The sequence below is a fragment of the Spermophilus citellus genome, assembly GCF_964194105.1.
Source record: "Spermophilus citellus genome assembly, chromosome: 11".
Lineage (NCBI taxonomy): Eukaryota > Metazoa > Chordata > Mammalia > Rodentia > Sciuridae > Spermophilus > Spermophilus citellus.
The window spans coordinates 62,062,972-62,083,767 of NC_138192.1; the positions used below are offsets into that span (position 1 = coordinate 62,062,972).

Genomic DNA, 20,796 nt, shown 5'->3' on the forward strand with positions numbered 1-20,796 from the left:
CACACCTGTCTACTCCTACGGCTGCCAGACGTCAGGTGCCCACGCTGTGCCCCATCCCGCGCCCCCTCAACCAGACTGGCGCTTCCACCTCCGCCCCGCGGACGGTCAGTTTACTCCGAGCACCCTCTTTTTCTCGCCCGTGTGCTCACCGCCCCCAACTCCCACCCTCGAGAGCGCAGGTGGAAAAACACCCACTGTACCTGCCGAGAGTTCGGCGGCCACTGCAAACAGCAGGAGAGCCTGGAGGAGCGCTGAGCGGAGCGCCGGGGTCATGGCCACTCGGCGGCCGCGCTGGGGCTGCGGGGCCCCAGAGTTGAGCAACGCAGCTGGGACAGCGCGGGCCTCTTTGAAGTTCCCGGGGCGCGGGAGGGGAACGCAGCCCGACACCCTTTTGAAGTGTGCTGTTGGCTCTAGTCTGTGCGGGCGCCCCCCTCCTCTGCCACCCCCATCCCACGCCCCCTGCGGCTGGCGGTGCGCGGCGCTCCTACCACTGGCCCCAGCAGCCGGCTGGGAGGGGGCGGAGGGGGGGGGGTGCGACAGAGCCCGCCCCTGCCGCGCCTCCACCCCCTACGCCCTCTGGCAGGCACCCGGCCAGGTGCTGAGGGACAGGCGGACCAAGGCGGCCCGATGGCGGGGCAGTGAGATCGCCCAGAGTCAGAGTGAAGAAAGAGGAGGTGGTGGGAGAATGGCACTGAGCCCCCAAGGCTACTCGGTGAGTGGAGTCAGGACAGGAGGGAAAATCCCGTTGAGACTTTAGGGAAACTTAAAATTATGCAGCAGTTGCTTTCTAGTGATCTGCTCTTGTCGAAGATCCACTCTTCCAGGTCTTTTGACACTCGTTTATTTGTCCAGCTTAACTAGAATGTAACTAGTCTGCGCCTTGAGAATACCCTCTGGTGTGCCTGCGGATTTGTCCCACCAAGTCCTGGTTGTTTGTGCGTTAGTGGAAGTGCGCCCTCTCTGTCCATCCCTGGAAATGACCAATTTCCCGACTGCCTTCGGGACCTACAACTTTGTCTGGTGTCTTTCAGAAACCCTCAGCTCTAAGAATGGCGACCAAACTGGGCCACCTACAGCAGGTGATGTCATCATCTGCAATGTGTAAAAGATTTTTAGGACCCGATCTAGAAAGGTATAATTTTAGCAATTGAAGATCTGGGGAAAATATTATACACACCAACAAGTAGAAGAAGTGTTTAAAGTAATATATTACAAGCATTACTTAAAGTATTACTTAAACCCCTAGAGGCTTATTGTTGAATAGAGGTGCTTCCCGTCTAAATTGTGACTCAAAACACAAGGGCAACATTATCAATTGAGAGAAATTAGCCTAAACTCAATGCAGCTTGAATATAAAAGTGAATGGGATTATTTTCATGTGAACGGCACAAAAAACCAAGAATACTGATGTTATTACTGCTATTAGAGGGTTCCTTGAAAAGTGATAAGAGGAAGAGATGACGTGCTTCTTCACTTAGCTCAGCATTAAATAGTGAGTGTTCTTTATGTCTATGAAATACCTATTGTATTTAAAAAAAAAAAAGTCAGGGTGGCTGGGGCTGGGGATGTAACTCAGTGGTAAAGCATCATGGGTTCAATCCCCAGTAACTAAAAATATAAATGGCCCTATTGTCAAAGGGCCATTTTGTCATTGTCACAATATTGTAGACAGGATGGTTGTTGAACTTTGAGGCATGAGGGTGACAGTCCCAAGAATATCTACCACCACCAACTTGTGTGAATCAAAACATTCCTAGGTATAAGAAAGACTTATTCTCATTTAATTCTGGATACAAACAAACAAACAAAAAATGGAGACGTGGGACAAGTCAGGGCCCTTCCAAACACCCACAAAGTAGATGCTTTAAAATATACGTATATAAAAGAAGCAAGAAATACTGGGACATATATTTTGACTGGCTTGGTTGCTCATTATTTGGTAACTGTACCCTAGATTGTGATAGCCAGTTGGATCATGAGAGTTGGAGCTTGAGGGAAATTTAGTACACTCTCTGGGTCTGCTTCCTTAAATAAAAATAAATGGTACTTAATTCCTCCCTATTTCTCAGCACTATAACTGGATTAAAAAAGGTAGTATATGTGAAAGCACTGTTAAACTATAGGCATTAAGTAAGGTCAAGTGTTTACTCCCCCCATATTTATTTTGTCTTGAATGCAGTAAGCAATGTCCTCTGCGAGTCGGAAAGCTCTTCTTTTCTAAGAAAGCAAGGTTATTATACCAAGAAATCTGATGCAGAATAACTCAATATTCTGAACAAAAGCATTGCTTTCCTCTTCGTCAAATGGTGCATTGTCAATACAGTATCTATTAACCAATGTGAATATTGAGCACTTGAAATGTAGCAGACCAAATTGACATGTACTGTAAGAGTAAAATACATGCTAGATCTCAAAGAATTAGCAAAAAAAAAAAAAGACCCACAAGACTGTAAAATACATTATTAATGACTTTTACATTGCTTACAAGTTGACATAATATTTTGGACAGATTGAATTAAATAAAATACAGTTGTATACTGCATAACAACATTTCAATCAATGACAAACTTCATATACAACAGTGTTTCCCTAAGATTGTAATAGAGCTGAAAATTTCTATTGCCTTGTGACACGATAGCTCTCCTAAAACTGTAATACATTGCGTTATTTGCATGTTTGTGGTGATGCTGGTATAAACAAACCTATTGTGCTGCCAGTCACATAAAAGTATAATAGAACTATGTACAATGCATAATATTTTATAATGATAAATGACTATTACTGGTTTATATATTAACTGTATTATATTTTTATGTTAGAGTGAATTTCAATATATGTTTATTATGTTTATCTTTAGAGTCTGTGTGTATTAATATATAGTACAACAAAATTTTAGATAAAAAGACTTAGGGAGTAGAGATATAAAAAAAGAAAATATTTTTGTACAGCTATAAAATGTGTTTGTGTTTTAAGCTAAGTGATATTATGAGCAAGTCAAAAGTTTTTTAAATTAGAAAGTTTATACAGAAAAAGGTTATAGTAAGCCAAGGTTAATTTATTACTGAAGAAAGAATTTTTTAAAAAAAATGAATGTAATCTACATATACAGCAGTGCACAGTGATACCCCAGGCTATGCATTCACTCACCACTCACTCACAACTCACCAGAGCAACTTCTATTCCTAAAGTTCCATTTGTGGTAAGTGCCCTATATAACAGTACCACTTTAGTTTATTTCAATGTGTTTATTATAACTTTTCTTGTTCAGATATATTTAGCTACACAAATACTTACCATTGTATTACATTTGCCTACAGAATTCAGTGCAGTAACATGCTATAGAGGTTTGTAGCCTAGGAACAGTAGGCTATACCTTGCAGCCTAGTTGTATAGTTCGCTAGATTTGTGTAAGTACACTCTATGATGTTTGCCCAAAGATAAAATTGCCTAATAAATACATTATTCAAAACTTATCCCATCATTAAGTGGTGCACAACTATATATTATTAAAATTAATTTTACCCATTCTTTTATCCTTTTTAATGTGTACTATAATTTGGATAAGTGTCCCCTAATGGTACAGATATTAAATACCTGATTCCCCACTACTGGTGGCAGTATTGGAAGGTGCTGGAAGCTTTAAGAGGCAGGGACCTAGCAGGAGGTCTTTAGGTCATTGGGGATGTGATCTTGAAGGACATAGGGAGACCCCACCTTCTCCCCGCCCCCTTTTCAATTCCCAGCCATGAGGCAATCTGTTTTGCTCTGCCACTAATTCCCATCCTGAATTGCCACCATAGCCCCAAAGCAACAGGGCTAACCAACTATGGGCTGAAATCTGTAAATATGTGAGCCAAAATAAATCTTTTCTTTTTTTAAGTTGATCATCTCAGGTATTTGTCATAGTGACAGAAAACTGAATAACACAATATGACAACTAGACAATTTTAACTTACATATGAGGCTCACATTATATCTATATAATATCTCAGTACTGATATAATTAAGTCTCATTATATGTGAAAAATCCTTACCTTGTCTGAAAAACAATATGAAAAAAAAAAAACCAAAAGAGTGGTAGGTGTCTGGCCAGTCAATATGCAGTCAGCCAATAAAGGAATCAGGATCTTTTGAATTCTTGGTGCAAAGTTCTGGGACACTACAAAAGGTTAATATGTCAAAAATTTAAGCTCTTTATTTGTAAAAGTATTTTAAATTATGTCTTTAAATACCATATTCCCTATCTTATTATGCATGTTCCAGTGTCAGTACTCTGAAACCCTTCAAGCAAGGTATTAACCACTCTCAATGTATTGGATCCCAAAAGCTGGAAATTTATATACTTGGCAGTTGTAAATATTTCTAACAAGTTTGAGTCCTTAATGTCACCTTCACGGCTAACAAGAACTGCATCCTTAAAATGTGTCCTGACTTATACTTTATTTACACACATACATACACATATACCTACATATCCCTTTATGGCAGTTAACCCAGTCTTATAAAATAAACTACCATTGGGGCTGGGGTTGTGGCTCAGCGGTAGAGCGCTTGCCTCGGCCCTGCGAGGCACTGGGTTCAATCCTCAGCACCACATTAAAAAATAAATAAATAAACAAACAAAATAAGAAGGTATTGTGTTCATCTACAACTAAAAATATATATATTTTAAAAAATGAACTACTGTTAAGAAAATACTATGGATCAGGTGTGGTGGGTCATGTCAGTAATCCCAGCAACTCAGGAAGCTGAGGCAGGGGGATGGCAAGTTCAAATCCAGCCTCAGCAACTTAGCAAGACTGTAAGCAACCTAGTGTAGACCCTTTCTCAAAATAAAAAATAAAAAGGACTGGGTGGTTAAGCACCCTTGAGTTCAATACTTGGCCCCAAACAAACAAACAAAAACTTAGCTGTAGTATATTAAGATGTTCCTGTGTTCCTGCTACTTAATATACACAGTAGAGATTCATCATTCAAGATGTGGTATAACACACTTCCTTCATATAGTTGTATATAACAGAAAAAAATTTACTTGCAAGATTTAAAAATTTCACTAGAAGGAATTTATAGGCAAATATATTTTTCATCATTTAACTTCCCCTCCAAACACCTAGTTGTACATATTCATTGCCATAGCAACATTACATCCTGACTCCTGGATTCTCAACAAAAGAAAACAATAATAACTAACTGAGAGTATATAACTTCTCAGCAAAACAGATTTTATGAGTAAATCCTATATAAGCAAAAAGAAAGTATTATAAGGACTTTAAACTATAGAGATATGATACATTTGCAGATTATCATTCCAAACTCATAAGGCACATAACGTGTACTGTAATAACTGAACTTTGAAAAAGACTGTTTCTTAGTAGCTGGAGTGTGGCTCAGTGGTAGAGCACTTGCCTCCTACCTGTGAGGCACTGGGTTCGATCCTCAGCACCACATAAAAATAAATGAACAAAATAAAGATATTGTTCCCATATATAACTAAAAAATATTATTTTTTAAAAAAAAGAAAAGACTATTTCTTGGGTGTGGTTAAAAATTTTTATCATATAGGTGTATTTTGTTATTATCCTTTTTAAGAATTCCAGTGTTACACATTTAATTTTTATTTCATCTTGGAACATAAACTTATCATGGAATGAGCATATGGTGAGGAGGCATACTACAATGATTTGCTATGCACTATCAATGTCTAATCTTTTCTCATTTTCCTGCATTTTTCTTCTCCAAACTCATATTTCACCTATACAAATACATGGCAAACTTATCTCCACTCATCTCAACTCTTTTTTAAAGTATATTTTCTTTTAGTTGTAGATGGATACAACCTTTATTTTATTTATTTTTATGTGGTGCCAAGGATCGAACCAGTGCCTCACTCATGCTAGGCAAGCACTTTACCATGGAGCCATAACCCCAGCCCCTCATCTCAACTCTTAATCCCAGAAATCTTTGCATTGGAAAAACTTGCTTCCACTTCTCTTCTTTTTAAATTATTAATTCACATCTCAAATAAAAATACTCACATCTCTTAAGACTTTTATTGAGCGTCTACAACATGTACCCTCAATGAGTCTACTCCATGGGATAGCTCAGGTTTAAAAAAATAATAATAATGACCAACCCCTCTGTGGACATGAATAATGAGGATATAGAAGAGTTTCTTAGTTCAACTGCCACTGCTAAAGCTCTGATCTATTTTCAGTACTTACATTTTCTATCTTCCATCTTCTGAAATTTCTACCCTCTTTCATTGATTTTCATATCTTTTTAATACTATAGATATGATCTTTCACATAACTCAAATTTTGCCTGTTTTCTCTTTCACTGACCAGTGTCAGTGTGTTTTGAGCTGATTAGGTACATTCAGTACAGGCCCTTTAAAAAGCAGGTCAGAGATTCAGTTCCAGGTAAGCAAGCTGCCACGACTTAGATCATTTCCTTAGAACAGACCCATAATTACACCCTACACATGTAAGACGTCGAGGAAGTAAAAGGGTTAGATGACTCAGTACAAATCCATCACTTTCTGAGAAAAGAGCTCAGAAAGAACCAAAAACTCCAGACAGAAACAGCATTAAGATTCTGATATACTTGACTCAGAAATAGAGTGATTTAAAGCTGCTGTGAAAAAAGTGGCAGCCACTAGCCACTTGGACTATTGAGTACTTAAAATAGGACTGATACGATTTTTCTGTGTACTACACATGCAAAATACACACCAGATTTCAAAGACCTAACACATATGCCAAAAGAGAGAAGATTGTAAACTATCTCAATAATTTCGTATTAGTTAAATGATCACTGAAATGATAATACTTTTTAGACTTGGTTAAGTAAAATATTAAAATTAATTTCATCTCTTTTACTTCTTAAAACAGCTAACTGAAAATGCATGAGATTACATTTGTGGCTCTCATTCCATTTCTACTGGACAATAATCATTTAATGAATCCTTTCTGAATATCAGAGATCAAGCAGCACCACCTTTCTTCCAATCACATTGTTTCAAACCCATTTATCTTTTGCTCCTTTCATTCTTTGATGGTAACACATATTCAGTCAATAACCAAGTCACATTTTTGTTTCTTTTGTGTTGTCCATCCTCATCAGTGGTTGGTTGTTTCCATAGTCTGAACCCTTAGTAGTTTCATACCTGAGTTGCTGTAATTACCAACTAAATCATCTCTGTTTTCCCCATCTTAATGCATACTAGGCTGCCATCAGAATAACTTTCTGATTATGTTCTTGCCTGCCCTCAGGTCTTCAGTGACCATCCTTGACTATGGAATCAAGGCTAAGTTCTCTAGTTTACAAGATCTAAAACTTTTCATTCATTTTGAGGACCCTAAAGCCCTTGTGTTTAAGTGGGCTATACTTGTCAATATATACTGTGCTAGAAATTAAAACTGAGAATTTTTTAAAACACAGGAATATGTAAAGACACATTCCATTAGCCTTTGAAGCAATGTACACTCATAGGATACCAAGAATGGAAAAAGTAAATTACATCTTTTTATTAAATATACAAGTTTTCACCTTGTGGTCCCTGAAAAGCTCTTAGGCACCCTCAAGTATACCTGGGTCTAGCCCTCCCTAGGTGATCTCATCATTTCCATAAGTTCAACTTTTTACTTCTTCTATGTGCCCAAGACTCCCAAATATCTGTCTCTCAGTTTATCTTGCTTCAGAATTCCAATGTATAAATCTCACTAGGATCACTACCTATATAGATCAAAGATGCCCCAAACCAATAAGTGTAAACCTGCTCCTCTGGTCTCTATTATCTCAGTAATTGTCACCATACAAGTCACATTTCTTGGGTTTCCCCCCCACCCTTATCTCTCCCTGTCTCATTTCCTCTAGTCACATCCAATTAACCAGAATTTCATATAGAGACTAACTTTTATAAAAATCTCTCAAACTTTTTCACTTCTTTCCACTGCAATGCTACCAGACCTGTTCAGATCATTACCTTCTTCTGGTTTAAGTGTCATGAAAGCCTCCTATCTAGACTTGCTTTCTTGAGACTCTCCTTCCTCCAATCAATTCTAAATTCTTTCAGCCAGAGGAATATTTTTATAGCACAAATGTGGTTAGAGCACTAAAAATTATCTAAGACATAATGCCAGATCAAACACTGGTGTTATTTATTATTTAACCTCTCTAAACTCCAATTGTCTTATCTGTAAAATGAAGGCAATAATTGCAGCTACTGCCATTTATGGTTAGGATGAAATAACAAAAGCATATTAGTGCCAGGGGGTATCTAGCACATAGTAAGCATCAATAATCTGTGTGTTGGATTATTAGGATGATGTTTATGATCTTGATACCACCATATACCAAATTAAAAACTTTCCAAGACTCAATATTGACTTCATGCTAAATTCAAAACCTCTTTCTTTGGCTTAATGGCCCTGGAAAATCCAACCACTTCCTGTAGTCCAACTACATTTTATTTCTGCACCCTTCCCCTGCACACTGTTTTATAACTTTTTGTCTTTGAATACATGCCCCGGTTTTTATAAATGGGATAGTCTTCCTGCCACCACCTGCTTTCTCAGAGTCTATTCCATTCCTTAGGTTTTAGTATAGGAGTCACTATCTCAGGAAAATTTTCTCCTATTTCATCCTTCATCAAAAAATTGTATGTCAGGTATTTCTTTAATTAGCTACTACAATGCTAATTTAATATCTATCATGTCAACATATTGCTACCTCCTCTCTCCATTTGTCTGTAACCTTAGGCTATAAACTTCCACATCAGGCATCATGTCTTCTACAATGGCCTGCTCTTGGCATCTGAAATCAGCATGACACATGCTTTGGGTTGATGTGATTTGTTTTCCTTGGGTTCAGGAATTGAAGCTTGCTCCTCAGTGTGGTGATTTTGTGAGTAGGTGGAACCTAAGAGGTAGGCCATTATGCACGGTAAATAGGCCACTGGGGATACTTCCCTCTGAATGAATACTTTATTCCTCATGGGATCCTAAATTAGTTCTATGGGGATAAGTTTCATCAAAGAGCTAGCCTCATATCCAGCTTGCTGTATGAGTTCTCCCTCACGTACACTCCAGCCGTTGTGCTGTCCACCACTAAGCCCTCACCAGAGACTGACATGATGGAACTGTCTAAAGTTGAACTTCCAACCTCCTAAACTATGAAATAAATCTCTTTTCATTATAAGACTCAGGTATTTTGTTATAGCAACATAAAATGGTCAAATACAGCACATATTAGGCACTTGATAAATATTCGTTTAAAGAATAAATAAGTGACATTTAGAACCTCACTCATATTGCCTCAAACCAACTTTTCCATGTCAATCTTTCCTTTTGCTCCCCTAACATTAATGCTGTGTTGAATAAATGAATTGGCTCAACAATAGCAGCAGTTGTAACTAAAGATATTCCCCTTTGTATTCACATTGCCAAACCAAACACAGTAGTTTGGGTAAAAAAAAGTACAGAAAATGAGAGGGAATGCTGAAACTAAGAGTAAGCATGTAAGTCAGCATTTTATCACTGTGGAAAGTAATTGAGAAAAACAACTTAGAGGAGGAGAAATTGAGTTTGGCTCTTGTTTCATAGGTTTCAGTCCATGGATCCATCACCTGGGGGGCCTGAGGTGAGGAAAAATATCATGGTGGAAGGATGTAGCAGAGGGAAGATTCTTGGTTCACATTAGCCAGGAAGCAGAGACAGAAAGAGGCAGAGAGACAGACAGACAGACAGACAGACACACACACACACACACACGCAGAGAGAGAGAGAGAGAGAGAGAGAGAGAGAGAGAGAGAGACTGAACACAAGAGATATCCTCTAGGGCATTCCCTCAATGGCCTTCCTCCAACTAGACCCCCCCAAAATTTCTACCACTTCCCTTATGCCATCAAATTATGAATCCTTCAGTAGAGTCAGAGCCTCCATGATCCAATCACTGTACAAAAGCCCCACCTCTGAACATTGCAGCATTGGGAAACAAGTCCTCGACATATGAGTCTTTGAAGGACACTTCATATCCAAACCTAAGAGCAAGATTGCTCATTAAGGGAAATTTCTGACTTGAGGGTAAAATTATCCTAGTTGAAAAACAAATAAACAAACAAAAAACTTAAACTGTGTCATTCAAGGTTTGTAGTTACTAACAAATGAAGTCTACTTTCATAAGTTAAAGCAGAATTTTCATGTATTGCAGAATAATCTATATATCCCACTCTTTGATATTTGTTCAAATGAATTAAAGTTAGCATACTTTAGAGATACAGGTGTACCTATGTTTATCATAGTATAATTCACTGCAGCCAGGTTATGGAACCAGCCTATATGTCTGTCAAAAAGGGAACGAATAAAGAAAATTTGGTATTATATTCATTCATAAAGAAGAATGAAATTGTGCTATTTGTAGGGAAATAGATGGAAATGGAGAGCAATATGTTTTATCTCATATATGGAAGATAGTGTGAGGGAGTACATCATGAAAATAGAAGGGAGACAAATAAGGTAGAAGAATGGGAAGGGGCAGGAGGGAAGAGAGGGTAGGGGAGATATTTGGTAGTAAACTTGATTGAATTATTTCATTCCCATGTACCATTATGCCATGGTGAAACTCACTCCTCTATATAATGTACCTACTTTAAAAAAGAATATTAAGTAGGTCATAGTGTCTGCAAAATGGCCCAAGAACCAGATCTGGAACTTACAGAACCAGGAACAACATTCCACATTTGTTAGAGTCTGTAAACAAGTCTGGATGGAGCCTGGCATTTTGCCAGAGGGAGTGGTTTATGAAGTAACGCCAGTGAGCCATTAAGTGTGGAGATTCCTTATTGGTTGACTGCTGTATCGAGTTTATGTTAATTAAGATAAGCTGTGTGGAATGTATATATACCGCTCCTGTCCTACAATAAACGGCTCCCACTCCTGCTGTATCAATCTACACAAGTTGTTCTTCACCCCCTGGTTATTTTGCTGAGGCCAGACTGCGGCACACATTCATCTGTAGACTTGTCCTTAGAGAGTGTCTGCCCTGCCCCTCCACTGAGTACAAACAGCATTTAGCATAACTAACAACCTGAGGTTGGATGCATGGTTCTACTAGAACATCTCCAACTGCTGCATACACTGAAGGTGTCTTTCTCAGTCTCCTTATAAGACAAAGAAGGCTTGGGGACTGGGTATCAGGATTTTATAGGGATCCTCAGAGAGAGGTAGAGATTCATATAGTAGGAAATTCTCCCCAAACAGAATGAATGTTTAAAGGTGCTGGAGGTTAAAAAGAAATGATAACTCAGATCCAGAAGTACAGGATTCTAGTCTCATTTTTCCAGAATTTAAGCAAATTATTTAATCTTTCCAAAGTTATATTCAGAAATTGAGGGTTTTTTAGACCTATTATAATACCTATTGTAATCCTTATTTAGCTAAAACTTTACCACATTTTATATTCTTCATCTATAATATGAGAAAATGTACCTCCAAGGCTTGTTCTATAAACTAAATGCTTTCATAAATTACACAAAATATGATTTGCTACTAATATCATTATCACTAAATTGGGATAATAATATTTTCCATGCACAAAACATTTCATAATGAGATAAAATTGAGTTGTTTTGAATTAAAAAACAGTTTGGATGAATGTTAGAAACAGATTCTTAATAACTTCTATGAAAAAGTAGAATACTAAATATAATTAACATGCATAAATATTTTCTTATGTTGTTATAAGAAGTCTTTTTTATTATTGGTTGTTCAAAACATTACATAGCTCTTGACATATCATATTTCATACATTTGATTCAAGTGGGTTATGAACTCCCATTTTTACCCCGTATACAGATTGCAGAATCACATCGGTTACACATCCACGTTTTTACATACTGCCATACTAGTGTCTGTTGTATTCTGTCTTTGAAAAATTGTGTCTTTGAAAAATTCAGATTTTTAGTTTTCTGTTATGAAATCTTAGTTCATTTTCTGTTGTTACAACTGAATACCACGGATGAAGTAATTTTTTTTTTTTTTTTTTAAGTAGAGGTTCTAAAGTCTGGGCAATTCAGGACATGGTGCCAACAACTGGTGAGGACTTTCTTCCTGAATCATGGCAGGCAAAACCTTTGACAAAATAGAGCAAATTTGCCAGAGAGAGTTCACTTTTACAACAAAGCCACTCCATGATGACTACTAGTACACCCATCAATGAATGAATTAAGCCATTCATGAGAGGTTCAAGTTTATTCCTTAAAGGTTCCATCTTTCAAATACCATTAACAGGACTCGGGGCACAGTTTAGTGGAGGAATGCTTGCCTAACATCTGTGAAGATATGAGTTCAATCCATAGTCTGCAAAAAAAAAAAAACACACACACATTAACATAAGACTTTCAGAATTAAGTTTCCATCCCTTGAAATTTGGGTGACTTCTTTGATAGTAAATCAAGTGACCAGATTCTATACCACATGACAGTGTTTGTTATTTTCTATCCACTCTATCCCTCCCCTACATCTTTTTGGGGTGGGAGAGTCTGGCAGGAGTTTGGTTCTCCACGTTTTTCAAAACAAAATGTAAAAACTGAAATATCAAAAAATAAATAAAAATTATAAATGACAAATGCTTTAAAATATTTATTAAAATAATAACTTTCTGTTCTCTTCAAAGAAGTCAATTTTTCCCTAAGTTCAAAAGTAAGTGGTTCTTCTGGAATAGCAGGAAAGGAAACTGAAATGAAAACCAGGACAAAAAAGTTTCCAGAGATGGAAATTTGAGAGTGATGAGAAAGATGCTCAGAGATCTCAATAAAATTCCAACTCAATTATTTTTGACTGATTATCCTTATGATCCAATAGCTTTTACCTATTCTGTTGCCAAGTAGCATATTTGTCATCTAATAAAGGCCCTGAAATGTGTTCCTTCTCTTAGTAATTCATAATATATGATTTATCAATCTACACATTTCCTTTTAGATTACTCTTAACATTAAAATTATTACTATACAGCAAATTATGAAGTTTTGGAAGATGGAGTATATTATTTTCTTACTGCTCTCTTTCTCTTTTCCTGTTGTATAGAGATGTAAAACACACTGATATCTCTGGTCTTTAATTCTCTGGGAATCAAGTCCTTAAGAAACAATGACTTGAGGAAAACCTCACAAATGCTTGGTGTACCATGCAAACTCAAGTTGGCTCACAGTTCATGCTGCCCTGTCCCTATGCTGCATGGGGCCAAAGGACTTCGAACAGGACCTATTCACCCATTTCCAGTTGAAAGAAAATATATTTCACCTCCCCATCAAAAAAAAAAAAAAAAAAAAAAGGTAAGTAATTCCAATTCCAAGTGATCTCTGATCATTCCAGTCTGTCTTATTTCCCACATTTTTACTCCTTCGGATAAATGAGTTTCCTACTCATTCCTCCCATTCAAACAAGGATAGTTCTGAAATCATATGTTTATTAGTTGACCAATTATATTTCACAATGAAGATTCTATAACACTATTAATAAATTCAAGTATAAACGTTTTTTTGAAAAAAGAAAATTTATTCTTAAAGGAATTTCAGAAAATAGCAATCTCATTAGGTATAAGTTTGAAGGCTCTAGAGAAAATTGAAATCTCACTGTCAAAAAGACTAAAGTTATTCCTGTAAGGAGAACAAAATTTGCCTTAAGTCCAATATGTTCTGAAGTTTCAATGCAAGGAATATTGTTCTATGAGGTAAGAAGTGAAAGAATAGACTTCTCAATTAATTATTTCTACCAGAACATGGACCTAGAAAGTAGGGACATGAGGGACCGCAAGTAGAAAAAAAGTGTACCTCTGATGACCTGGCTAAAGAAAAAAAAAAGGGGGGAACACACGTGACATTTGCCAGCAAATGGATGGATCTAGAGACTATCATGATAAGTAAAATAAGCCAGTTCCAAACAACCAGAGTTTGAATGTTTTCTCTGATATATGGAAACTAACCCAAAATAAGGCAGGAAGTGTAAGGACAAGAATAGAATTTCAGTAGATAAAGACAATGGGGAATGAAGAGAAAGATGGAGGGATAAAAAAAAGGAAAGACAATGGAATGATTCTGACATCATTTTCCCATGGACATATATGAAAACAACACAATGTATCCCACCATCATGTACATCCATAAAAATGGAACCCCATCTAGAATAAGATATATCCCGTGCTTGTGTAAATATACCAAAATGGATTCTGCTATCATGTAGAACTAAAAAGGACCAATAAATTTTTTTAAATGTTGTTTTTAAAGTGGAACACAACTGTTCTCTAAATTCCCAGTACTAGAGTTGACACAGTGCTGAGCACTTAAACAAAAAAACCACTTAAAGCTCAGAGGTAATAGAAAGGGAAACAAAACAAGAAAGGAACATACAATCAGGTAATATGGTTCATAAAATATAATTTGCTCATGTTTTATCCTGTGTTCTCCTAGAGAATCATTTCCTCCCCTAGCTCCAGACTCAATTTTCTGAGGCCTTTGCAGGCAAGGCCATCTTTAACACAGAGGGGAGGGCGACTCACAGAGCAGCAGGTGTTTGCTCTTGCCTTTCTAAAGCCCACCTTATAAATGTCCATTCTTTTCGAAGAATCCTCCGCTTCACCACATGATTGACTCCAGGAATAGCTAACTCTATCAGGGGAGACCTCTTACCTTCCTCCCACACACACAGGTGTGGCCTTACCATTTCACAAGAGAAACCTATCAGAACACCAGGAAAAAGGCATGAAACACACACACACACACACACACACACACACACACACACCACACACACACCACACAGCCATACCCACCTCAGAGTGAAGGGTCCCATTCATTGCAGCATCAGATTTATTCCCCACAGTAAAGTTTACAAGCAAAAGCACCAAAATGAGTTTCTCCTCCAGAGGATGCCTTGTCCCATTTCTCTGCTGTAGCTTTGTCTTAAGAGACCAGTTCCAGAAGAGAGAAGCAGAAAGGAGCAAACAGTTGTCTGACTCAAGGTCCTGAACATGTCATGCTGTAGCACAGACACATCTGGCAAGCTGGTGTGTCCTTAAGAGAAAGGAAATGTAGAATCAAGATTCCTTATTATTATACTCTTTCTTAAACCTCAGAGATCCAGGTGTCTGATAGTTCATGACATAAAAGCAGATAGAAAATGTACTATTTCCTCTCTTGATTAAGATTATTCCAGAAAGCCCCAAAGTCTTATATATGGTGTAAATTTTTAGGGCCAATAATACTTCTTTAAAGTACATAAAAGCACTATTGCTATTTTTTTCTTCATTCCATAAATATAGAAACATGAGTGGTGAGACGGTTTCTTGACACATGGTCAAACAGATCTACTCCCCATCATATCCTCCTGTTAACAAAATTAGAATAAATTGACATAATTCTTCAGAAATATTTGTTAATGCATATCATGTGATTGATGTTATCATAGCTTTATGATACACAAGGAGATAAATTTGGTCCTTTTGTTTCAAGAGAGAGAAACTATTTTGCTGAAACCATTGAATTAAAACTATCTCTACCATGTGATAACTTTATAATGATAATAAAATTGCTCCTTGGTTCTTTTCTCTTTTCCATGAATTCTCACAGGGTAATTTTGAAAATTATATTAGAATTCATTAGAATTAGTGTTATTTGAATGACTTAAAGACCTCAGACACTGCAAGCATTCAATAAATTTAACTTCACATTTTTTCCTTTTCTAGTTTTTACTAATATTTGGCTTAGAATTGATTTTCCCCAAATTCAAGGCAGAATAGCTAGTAAAATTAATTTTAATAATTTCCACAAAGTGCAATCATATAACTATTTAGAATGAGATTCCCTAACCCATACGAATGGCTTCTCACTTATTACTTGATTCATTTATCAATTCATCTAACACCAACTGGGTGCAAAGCAGCATGCCAGGCACAGAGTATAGAGAAGTGCCAATCACTGCTCATGGACATCATTTCAAATCAAAAAGAAAGATCTTACACAAATAATTACAAAATTAATTACATTACAATAAGCATTACAAAGGTTAAGTACAGGGAAATATAAAAACTATAATGGAGCTTATCAGAGTTGGCCAGGAAGGTTTTTCTTAGGAAGGAAGTGTTAAGCAGAGTTTAAGAATAGAATAGAAATTATGTGGTGTGTGTGTGTGTGTGTGTGTGTGTGTGTGTGTGTGTGTGAGAGAGAGGGGGGGGGGCAGGGAGAGGGACTCAGGGAAAGAAGGGAGTTGATTTTACACAAACCTGAATAAAACCCATGTGGCAAGATACTGAAAGTGCTGGGGGTGAATCTGAAGTATTCAGACCAGTCAGGTGCCCTTTTGGACAAATTAAGGACTTTGGTTCTAAGTGTGAAAGTGAGGGGAAATCATTGAAAAATCTCAAGGAAGAGAATATATTACCTTTGGATAAAAACTTAAGATGTCACTCTACACTAGCTTCTGGTGTCGAGAGTGGGCTATGTCCAGGCAAGAGTGAAATCTGGGCCACTAGCTGGAAGGATTATGCAGTCATGTGGGTAAAAGAGGATGTTGGCAGACACCAGTTTTGGCGAGGGAGATGGGAAAAAGAGAATTGTATTGAAGGAGGAGGAGACAGGAAAGAAATAGAATAATTTAAGGTGTCCCCGAGGCTTCTGATGTCTGCACTCGCTAGACAAAGGTGCCATTTACTCAGAGAAGTGCAAAGAGTCAGGGTGAATGATTATGAGATCCACTGAAGACTTCGAGATGTCTGTGGGACTAAAGTAGGGCTGAGGAGTTAGAGATATAGACGTAGGGCTCAGAGGACCAGCCTTGCTTGGAAGTAAACATTTGAGAATTGTCTAATACAGGGCCGGGGAAGTCAAGATTGTGGGTAAGATCTTCTGGCTACACATTTTTAGACCCCATATTCAGTGAAGCTGTCATAGAGGTCTCCCTGACTTTTTTTTTATAGTCTCTCAGCTAAACTTACAACTGGTTCAAACCTGATCTAAAATAATTTCAAGACCTAGGCTGTAGACTTTTAACTGATCAATTTGTGTAACTGCTTAAGAAAGTCCAATGTTATTTCTTGACAAAAATGTTGACTCTCTGTGTAGATAATACTATGTTAGCCAGAGCTTGCACTGGTCTGTTGATCTTTTAACTGGGATAGACTTCAAATTCAAGTACTCAAGTGTACACAACTGAAAGAGATCTTTGTCCCTTCAAACCTGACTTTTATTCTAGTTACAACATGAACTACTATAATACTGCTGCTTCCTAGAAAAATCCAATCATGAATGAAATAAATCAATTTTACCTGAGATAAGTAATTACAGGGGGAGAAGGAAGCAAGATATTGCCCTCTATTAAGTTGAATAATCAGTAAAGAAAGTGTTTGCACAAAAGGCTTTTTAAAAATTATTATTATTATTTTATACTGCTCTAACTGGGGGGTCATTTGCTTGTATCTTTGAAGATTAAGGTATTAAAGAGCAAATTTCTACAAGCTTTCAAAGCTCTGCCTGTTTTGAAGCATACGGTGATAGAAGAGGAAAAGGGAGAGAAGTTAAATTTTAAATTTATATTCATCTTTGTTCCATAAAGAACCATAAAGAATTTGAGATGCCTTACAAGAATACATGGAATGAAATATGTGAATATATATTCAGAACAAAGGAAAATACAAACTGGAGTAGATGTCTATGACTGAGGGAAAAGTTAAAATGTGAGTATGTAGGCCAGAGACTCCTACATAGGTACTAAAGTTGGAATGCAGATTTGAGGCTGAAATGTTGCCTTTTGAATAAAGGGAACCACCATTATATATATATATATATATTTTACTGTACATAAAGAAAATATTGCTTTTCATGTAAAAGAAATTCATTACTTAGAATCTTCTTGAGAAGACACTGAAAGACAAATTGGAAAATATGCTCAAAATTATTCCTAGAATCAATGCAGATTTAAAAACTTAATTCCAAAGCAACAACTTCTTAACAACAATTCTGTAAGGTAAAAGAAGTGGAAGAAAGATGGTCAGTATGACCAGAGGATGTGGCTCTGTAATATCCTAACTTAATCCATAGTTATATGTGCAACATCTGGATGGCTGATTGTTTACTGGTTTAGATGGGAATTTCCAAGGTGATCTGATTACACAATTGTCCACCGCATGTGTGTGCACGTGCGCGCGCATACACACACACACCATAGCATATAAATACAAATGGTTCACAAGTCCTTTTGTGTCCAGGTCATAGCATGAGATCTTAAGTATTTAAAAAGTATTTTTAAAAATCAAAGGTAATATAAGTGTGTGCCGAAGAGTATACACTCTGGCATTAAACAAACCACAGTTTGATAACTCTTTCTGTCACTTGCTAGCTGTAGAACTTTAAACAAGCTACTTAATTTTACTATCTTAATTTTCTCATCTCTAAAATGGGGTTAATAACATTGTTCACCTCATAGGGTAGAGGTAAAGGTTGAGTAAGATAATGCAGATCAAAGGCTCAACACAATGTCATTAACATAGTAAAAACTTAAGAGTAGCTATTACTTTTGGCTTAATTAGTAAGAAATTAATTGAAAATACCTTGCGTGACTATTAACTATGCCATTTTCATTTTCCTGCATGACTAAGCACATTACACAGGGGCCCATCAAACCACTAAGCCCTGCTTACCTGTAAGTGTAAAGGATTCCTTTAGGAAGGTTCTTTAGTGATGGAAGCATGTGAATCCCACTGGAAAGAGGCAAACATAAGTGGTCTCTGTACATTATGAAGGTGCCAACTCGCAGCCCCTACTCCTCATTCGACAACTTTGGCAGGACACCCATGAGCTCGGACACATATTACAAAGTGTCACTAAGCTTTTATTGATCTGAATCCATTTCTGGACTCTCCTTTGATGGCTTTAATGCTTGTGACTCCTCTCTTCCAGGCAACTCTCTCTTCTATTCCCTGAGTTACCCCGTGTCTTTGCTGTCTTTGGCCTAACTTGGAAGTCCCATTTTTTTGTCCTTTGAAAACTGTCATCTGCAATAAGGGTTTTTTGTTGTTGTTGTTGACCAAATAACCAACAGAATGACCCTTCAAATCGTTACTCTTCCTTCCATGTTTATTGCACTCGTTCAAAGATTCCTCTGTATTTGTTGCTGGATGTACAACATGGTTTGTTTCATTTTTTTTCCCATCTGAGAACTATTTTGGACACTTCAAAGAGGCTTTTTCCCCACAACCAAGAATTTACTATATTGACATGAAAATTTAAAGCTTTAGGGATTGAAAATCTCCCCAAAGCCTTGCAAAATTAGGGTTAGAGTGAAGCCGAGACTTGAAGATCTAAGTGTCAGTGAGCTGTTAGCAACTTTGTCTTGCTCCTGTGTTTTTATATCATGTAGTTCAAACAAAACCCATGTACAGCTCACCCCACTGCCATCTTCTCTTTGTTGTCATAATTTCTGTTTTTAACATTTAATGAAAATGTTATGACCACAAATTTCTTCATTCAGTTAATTATTTCATATTTGGACAACATTCTAACTGCAAACCAATGTACCTTTTATGAGTACCTACAATAAAAAATAAATAATTAAAGTGCATCCTATATGCCAGGACATGTGCTGGTTTAGTCACACATTACCTCCTTTGGTCTTTCCCAAGCTCTTGTGAGAACCGTTAGCCTTCCCAGTTTATGGGTGATGTCAAGTAAGCTCACAGGATTGAAGTGACTTGCTGTTGCCAATGAGTGTAAAGTTTTGTGTGACTCAAGTTTGTGTGACTCTAACACCCTTGCTTCTCTTACTGGCAAGGAAGGATTCATTTAATTTCACCAGAAATAATGAAAGAACTTTATAAAATTATGTATTTTTGAAGCCCCGGAGCTTCTAGCTCAGTAGATCTCAGTGGAACCTGGAAAACTTGTAAGGACTCAATTAATAATGTCAATTGTTAGTTATTAGTTATGCTGCTTTAGTTTTTCTAATAGGACCAAGAGCATTTAGAGAAGAGGTTATTAATATTCAAAACATTGTGCGACTATGCAAATGTGCCTCTCTGGGAAGTATTCCATAACCTTGCTCAGATTCTCAATGAAGCCGGTAAACCCAGAAGGTTAAAAACCACTGAAGGAAGCAAACACAAGTTAGCTTACTCCCTTTTCTTTTTTTCAATCAGGATTTCTACGCACATCTGACTGCATCTTACCATTTAAGAACATCGGTGTACTCAGGGCAGGCATGTTGATTTTATAGATTGCTACTCTAAGATCGACAGGTCATTAAAATGTCTCTAAGCTTTCTAAAGTGTTCAAATCACAAATACCTTGAACTGTTCCATTGTTTGCATTAATGTTCTTCATCTATCCCAAAGTGCTTGGAATTTCTAAAACCATGGGATTCAGATTCACATTGAGGTTTGGGAACAACTAGACTTTACTAAATATCTTGGTATAATGTTCATCCCATTTACTAATCAAAACTACTTTATTAATTAGCATCAGTTAATGCAAGTTTTCTGAAGTGCATTTCCTTTGTGTACAGATATTAGAGTAGTCTTCAAATAGAATACATTTTACTGCTATGACTGCATTAGTAGTCATCGCTTTTGTATGAGTGTCAAGTTGTTCATGAATGTGAATCTCTGAACCTTAGCATTGTTATCCTGGTGTGGGATGGCATTCATCATCCTAGTACTGGATCTTGTTCTTGGCACTGATTTCTAGATATGATGTATCACACCCTGTTGCTTCCTCATTGTCCACTTCTGATGTTTTTGGCTGCAATGCCCAGC

At 37.2% G+C, this 20,796-nt stretch overlaps 1 protein-coding gene across 1 annotated transcript in view; it reads right to left on the bottom strand.

The window, feature by feature from the left end:
* Window positions 1–473, bottom strand: part of ACVR1C (activin A receptor type 1C) — an 85,986-nt gene extending 85,513 nt beyond the window's left edge. Inside the window, exon 1 of the mRNA XM_081260652.1 lies at window positions 201–473. Within this exon, the coding sequence (XP_081116778.1) occupies window positions 201–273 (73 nt within the window). The 5' untranslated portion in view covers window positions 274–473. The remainder of the gene's footprint in view (window positions 1–200) is intronic.
* Between the last annotated feature and the right edge of the window lie 20,323 nt (window positions 474–20,796).